Here is a 6,432-nt window from a genome sequence, read left to right as displayed (position 1 = left end):
TCTGACCTACCACATCACTCTTAGGGTCTGTCTATCAAACCTGGAGTTGGTGGGGCTCAGGCTGAGCAAACATCTCTCAGCTGGTGAGAGGAATCTTGGAAACTATCTTGCAACTTGAATCTTATCACCTTGATTTACAAGCACAGGCCTTTCACTTCATGTTGGCCCTTAAAGTGAAAAGACATTAACAGTGCTGAGAGCAAGCCCCTGTCAGCTGGGGTCCTCCTGCCCACTCACCAACCCTCGTGTGGTTATTTGTATGGAATGAATAACTCAAGACATCTACCCAGTGAGGGACAACTCAGCAGGGATTTCCTTGTTTGATTTCACAGCAAACAGGGTAGCATTTTTACCCAGCTCCTGAAAAGTGCCTTCCCATGCCTAACATCCACACCCATCGCACCCTTCACCTGGGGACTGGCACTAATTCCCAGACTGCTCCCAGAAACAACTTCCAGAGTAACATTTAGGTGTCCAGACTTCTCAGAGCAGAGCTTATCTGTCTGACTGCCTGAGAGTGATGAGACAAATCCTGCTGGGTGATGCATAGGAGCAGAAGGGCTTCAGTGATCTGGGCTCTAGTTAGCGATGTGGTTGGGTGCTGTCTTAGTGGCATGAGATGGAATCACCATCTCTTCTACTGCCAGGACACATCTCTCTGGCTGGTGATGTCATGGAGAAGGGGAGGTGGTTTTGTCCAGCTGGAGGAATGGTCTGCAAGACTGTCCCAACTCCAGTCTCTACTAAAGGCCTCGTTTGGTGATTTCCACTGAAGAAATGGTGATGTCATTGAGAATCTGCAGCTTGGTGATGGATGAAAGCTTCTTCTGCCTGTGCTTGTACTGCAAGATTTTGTTTTCATCGATGAAAACATGGAAAAAGTCCTGGTCAGAGTAGATTTCCACCTGAAAAAGAGACTGTATTAGGTTCACCCTGTGGCCACACATCTTCACTGGATCTTGCTGCCCTAGCGTCAGTTAGTGACTGGATCTGGATGCGCACATCTACAACCCACTTCAGATCCTGCCAGGCAGGGCTGACACACACACACACACACACACACTCACACACAGACACACACACACTGCTCACCCCCATTTGGGGAAAAGGAGAGAACAGTTGAGTTCCTCACTCCATGACAGCAGAAAATGGTGATAAGCCAAAGACTAAACTAAAAACAAGTGCAGCATCCTGGGACTATTGCTGGAGCTCTGCATGTCTGTGCCAGAGTTGGGTGAAAACCAGCAACAAATCAGGGTACAAGAGAAATACTAACAGAAGACAGAGCCAGAGAGGAGATGTTATTGGGTATGGCACTGACTTCTGTCTCACCCAAGAACACCATGGATGGCACAGGGTTACCTGGAATGGCTCCTTTGCTTCGAAGGGAAAGGTGTTATTAACCTCTTCCTTCCCCCAGTGGTTGGCAAGGAAGGAGTTGCAGATGATTCTGGAGCTGGAGAAGCGAGGGTTAAAGTGAAGAGCAATTTGATCCCCAGGATCACAGAGCAAATTAATTTCAAACCTGAAACAGTGAGAGAAAGAAGTGATGGAGAGCCATGGAGTGATGCTGATGGCTCGTGTGAGCCAGGAGAGATACAAGTGGACTCTTCTCCTTACATGCTTGCACTGGAACTGGTTTCACCCTTGACCACGACGCTCCAGCCTGGACACATCCCCTCAGGATACAGGGCTTCAAACTGCCAGAGAGGAGGTGATGGTGAAGCATGGCAAGATGGGAGAGGTGCATGGCCCCACCCATCCCTCACCCCCTCTCCTCCATTTTTTTCACTCTCTCATCATCATCTCCCTTCTCCTCACTTCTCACTCAGGCACACTCTATCTTCCAGCCTTTTTTTCTCACTCCTAAGTAAACTCAAGGACTGAGGTAATTCTGTTTTCCTCAGCTTTTGCTTTTTTTGCTTGTTTGGTGTTTTTTTTTCCCCACTGTCTGATCCCACTCAGCTCATTACAAAAAGACCTCAGGGGCAGCAAATCCCATCTCATCAACTAGATGTTTTAGCAGCTTCATTTTGTATCAATTTAGAGGAGAATGCCAGGGCTCTCAGTAAAGAACCTCAAAGCCTTCACCCCTGACAGGGCACAGAGATGCTCTGTTGCCTCACCCTACCTGGGCAATTTCTGAAGCAGAAAACTTTGTGATGCTTTGAAGGAGGATTTGAAAGGCAAGGATTTATCAAGCAATGGGTGTAAGGTGGCATCCAGCTCATCCTCACTGTGATGGTTTGGGTGTTACCTGCCCCCCCCCACTTAAGACAATCACCCAGACTAGACTCATAGAGTCATAGAATAGAATCAGGGTTGGAAGGGACCACAAAGATCATCTAGTTCCAACTCCCCTGCCATGGGCAGGGGCACCCTACCCTACATCAGTCTGCCCACAGCCTCATCCAGCCTGGCCTTAAACACCTCCAGGGATGTGACCTCAACCACCTCCCTGGGCAACCCATTCCAGCCTCTCACCACTCTCATGCTGAACAGCTTCCTCCTCACATCCAGCCTGAACCTACCTATCTCCAGCTTTGCACCATTCCCCCTAGTCCTGTCACTCCCTGAGAGCCCAGAAAGTCCCTCCCCAGCACTCAGCAGCTCTGGAAATTGAATGAAGCTTTACATTTACATCTCGACACAATATACAAGCAGAGGTTTACAATATCTACAGCTACAGACAGAAAGATACAAGTTAGAAAAGTAATACAGAAACACAACAGCCCTCCCAGAAACCTGAGTCCCCAGGAGGGGCTCCCAACCACCCTTCTACCTTCTCCCTCCCCTCTACCTTACCCCAGACTTTGCCTTAATTTCAAGGTGAGTTTGGAGGGTTGGCCAGGGGGGTTAGGAAGCAGAAGGATTAGTCATGGCAGCCAGTTAGGTGAGAGAGAGAAAAAAGTGCATCCCCAAAGCCAGAGAGCAAATTCTGCTGTCTATGTTTGTGTTCTTGTTCTTATCCATCTCAGCGAGCCTATGAGTGCAGCAAACATCACTGCTGTTTCCTTTTCACAGCCTGTAATCTAATTCCTCTCACCAAAATATCCCAGCTAGGCTCATACTAGCACACTCATCCAACATTACAGGGGTGACTCTTCCCATGAGCTTCTGCCTGATCCCCTCTTCCAACCACTCCCCCCCAGTCTCCAAGGTTAAACTTGCACAAAATGAGCTGGAAAATGTTCTTTCCTTGCATAATTCATAGTTGTATCCAGTACCACATTTTAGCAAGAACTGCTTGCCATTTCACCCCACTGCTTTTAAAGCACTCTAATGAGCTTGCACTTCCGAGCATCTCCTGCTCTCAAATGCATTGCTCACCCTGGAAAAATCTCTCTGTAGCCCTGGCATCTCCACTGCCAGCCCCATGCTTTGCTTTCCCCTTGCCATAGCTCATCACTTTCACTCCCCTGTTTCCTTCTCTGCCATGATCCAGATTTGGGGACAGCAACTTCTGAGATGCTCAGCACTTCCCAAAATCCAAGGATTTGCTTCCTGTTGGCTTTTCAGCAAGAGAAAGAAAGTTTGCTGGGGAAAGATGCAAATACCTGGTGTTTCACCAGTAAATGCTGCTTAAAGATCAAATGGTTTTAAGGTGCACCTTTATTTCTCTTCTGCTCAGGAGCCCTCAGAGCATGGCAGCTTTGTAAGGGGGAAAGGACTGGGAATATGTTTACAATTTCAGATGCTGGTTGGCTCTTCAAGCCTTAACTTTTCCCTCTCGTGGTAATGGAAGGAAAAACCCTGAAGACACTGATTGTGTTCCACTGGGGTAGAGAGAAGACAGATACAGACTGAGGTGGGATGAGGCTGGCATAGGAAAGGAGATGCTGAACTGCTGGCTTGGTTAACTGCAGGGGATGCATTAGCAGACTGCTTAGGCATTTGCCAGCCATTTGGTCATACAACCCTCAGAGTCTGCACCTTTCCTTAAGCTGTAGTTTTCCATGTGCTGCTCTTGGTTTTCCATCCTAAAGTCTGCCATGATTTCCCATTTCCAGTGTTATTGTCGGGGTATGCACATTTTGGGGCAGGAGCTCAGGCATGGCAGTAGGCTGTATCTTGGCTGCATTTTGGAAGCTCATGCATGGTCGTTCAAATGCTCTGGCCACACCAGTGTTCCCTGCTGTCAAACACAGAGGGCTGATGGAGCTGACAAAGGGGTTTCAACAGAGTAGTGACAGCAGCACCCAGATTAGCTTGATCTTGTCATCATTACAACAACGCCAGCAAAAGAAACACCACAAAGCCAGAAGTTTCCTCTTTGCTGCCACCTCTTCCACTGCAGATGCCTAGACCTGCTCTGCTGAAACACTGAGTGCATTTTGGTGCCACTGCAGATGCCTAGACCTGCTCTGCTGAAACACTGAGTGCATTTTGGTGCCACTGCAGATGCCTAGACCTGCTCTGCTGAAACACTGAGTGCATTTTGGTCCCACTGCAGATGCCTAGACCTGCTCTGCTGAAACACTGAGTGCATTCTGGTCCCACTGCAGATGCCTAGACCTGCTCTACTGAAACACTGAGTGCATTTTGGTCCCACTGCAGATGCCTAGACCTGCTCTACTGAAACACTGAGTGCATTTTGGTGCCACTGCAGATGCCTAGACCTGCTCCGCTGAAACACTGAGTGCATTCTGGTCCCACTGCAGATGCCTAGACCTGCTCTACTGAAACACTGAGTGTATTTTGGTGCCACTGCAGATGCCTAGACCTGCTCTGCTGAAACACTGAGTGTATTTTGGTCTCACTGCAGATGCCTAGACCTGCTCTGCTGAAACACTGAGTGTATTTTGGTCTCACTGCAGATGCCTAGACCTGCTCTACTGAAACACTGAGTGCATTCTGGTCCCACTGCAGATGCCTAGACCTGCTCTGCTGAAACACTGAGTGTATTTTGGTGCCACTGCAGATGCCTAGATCTGATCTGCTGAAACACTGAGTGTATTTTGGTGCCACTGCAGATGCCTAGGTCTGCTCTACTGAAACACTGAGTGTATTCTGGTGCCACTGCAGATGCCTAGACCTGCTCTACTGAAACACTGAGTGTATTTTGGTGCCACTGCAGATGCCTAGACCTGCTCTGCTAAAACACTGAGTGTATTTTGGTCCCACTGCAGATGCCTAGGTCTGCTCTACTGAAACACTGAGTGTATTCTGGTGCCACTGCAGATGCCTAGACCTGTTCTGCTGAAACACTGAGTGTATTTTGGTGCCACTGCAGATGCCTAGACCTGCTCTGCTGAAACACTGAGTGTATTTTGGTGCCACTGCAGATGCCTAGACCTGCTCTGCTGAAACACTGAGTGTATTTTGGTGCCACTGCAGATGCCTAGACCTGTTCTGCTGAAACACTGAGTGTATTTTGGTGCCACTGCAGATGCCTAGACCTGCTCTACTGAAACACTGAGTGTATTCTGGTCCCACTGCAGATGCCTAGGTCTGCTCTACTGAAACACTGAGTGTATTTTGGTGCCACTGCAGATGCCTAGACCTGCTCTACTGAAACACTGAGTGTATTTTGGTGCCACTGCAGATGCCTAGACCTGCTCTGCTGAAACACTGAGTGTATTTTGGTCTCACTTAAACCCTTCAAGCCAGAATTGCTGCTGTCGGGGCAGTGCTACCCCAGGCCAGTGCTACCCCAGGCCAGTGCTAGGGTAGCTGAGACAAAAAGTCTGTCCTGCCACCTATCCTTGAAAGCCATGAGCCTCTCAGCCTGGACAGGACTGAACTAGAAGAGCAGCACCACAAGCAGCATCTCCATGTACTCCAGGGTTACTACCTTTCTTGTCCTTCCCTGTGCCACTTTCCTTCACCCAGTGCCTGAGTCCCCACCAGCACCCATCCAACAGACCAGGCTGTGTGGCTCCTGCCCCCAGCACTTACCCGCAGTGCCATCCCTCTTGCCTGCCCTGTGCTGCAGACCCACCCTGGGCACATGGTCAGAGGGGATATATAGAGGCCACCAGCCAGGACCCCACGTGTGCAGGGATTAGCACAGTGGGCTGAGGTCTCCTTTCAGAGTAGGCTGTTGGACACAGCTGGAGATGGGAGCAGCAAATCTCTCAGCCTGCCCAGCTCGCTCATGCGTAAGGTGAGGGCTGATCCAGCCCCATGGCCAGGCAGTCCTGAGCTCTGACGTGATGGAGCTCATGTGAGGTGGTGATGGGGCAGAGAGTCATTCAGGCTTGGATCTGGGGGGGGGGGGGGGGGGCAGATGTGATTAATGCCTGAAGGAGAAATGGCAGTCCCAAATCTGGGGGAGGTATGAGGAGTCCCATCCACTGCAGGGTCCAGAGACAAGGGAGGTGACAGAGGAGAAATGGTGGCTCCTACTGGGGCTCAGCTTCACCCTGACCATCAGAGATTTCTTTCTTTCCATTTTCCTTTTTGATCACTCTCTGTGGGTCAGAACCTGGC

General features: G+C 49.7%; 1 protein-coding gene across 1 annotated transcript; it reads right to left on the bottom strand.

The window, feature by feature from the left end:
* Positions 1-743: 743 nt before the first annotated feature.
* Positions 744-5,910, bottom strand: GRIFIN (galectin-related inter-fiber protein). The gene is made up of 4 exons (XM_064152714.1): positions 5,899-5,910; positions 1,621-1,700; positions 1,363-1,525; positions 744-905 (listed from the first exon to the last, which is right to left on the bottom strand). Exons 1-4 carry the CDS (start codon positions 5,908-5,910, stop codon positions 744-746), a joined length of 417 nt encoding a protein of 138 aa, XP_064008784.1.
* Positions 5,911-6,432: the final 522 nt, after the last annotated feature.

Source organism: Pogoniulus pusillus, chromosome 13 (assembly GCF_015220805.1).
Source record: "Pogoniulus pusillus isolate bPogPus1 chromosome 13, bPogPus1.pri, whole genome shotgun sequence".
Taxonomy (NCBI): Eukaryota; Metazoa; Chordata; class Aves; order Piciformes; family Lybiidae; genus Pogoniulus; species Pogoniulus pusillus.
This window is presented reverse-complemented; position numbering and strand designations above follow the sequence as displayed.

Excerpts from the sequence above, each read along its gene's own strand:
- GRIFIN (XM_064152714.1), bottom strand. Across the intron at positions 1,526-1,620 it reads ACCAGTTCCAGTGCAAGCAT|GTTTGAAATTAATTTGCTCT; the intron begins GTAAGGAGAAGA and ends TCACTGTTTCAG. Across the intron at positions 906-1,362 it reads AAGCAAAGGAGCCATTCCAG|GTGGAAATCTACTCTGACCA; the intron begins GTAACCCTGTGC and ends TCTCTTTTTCAG.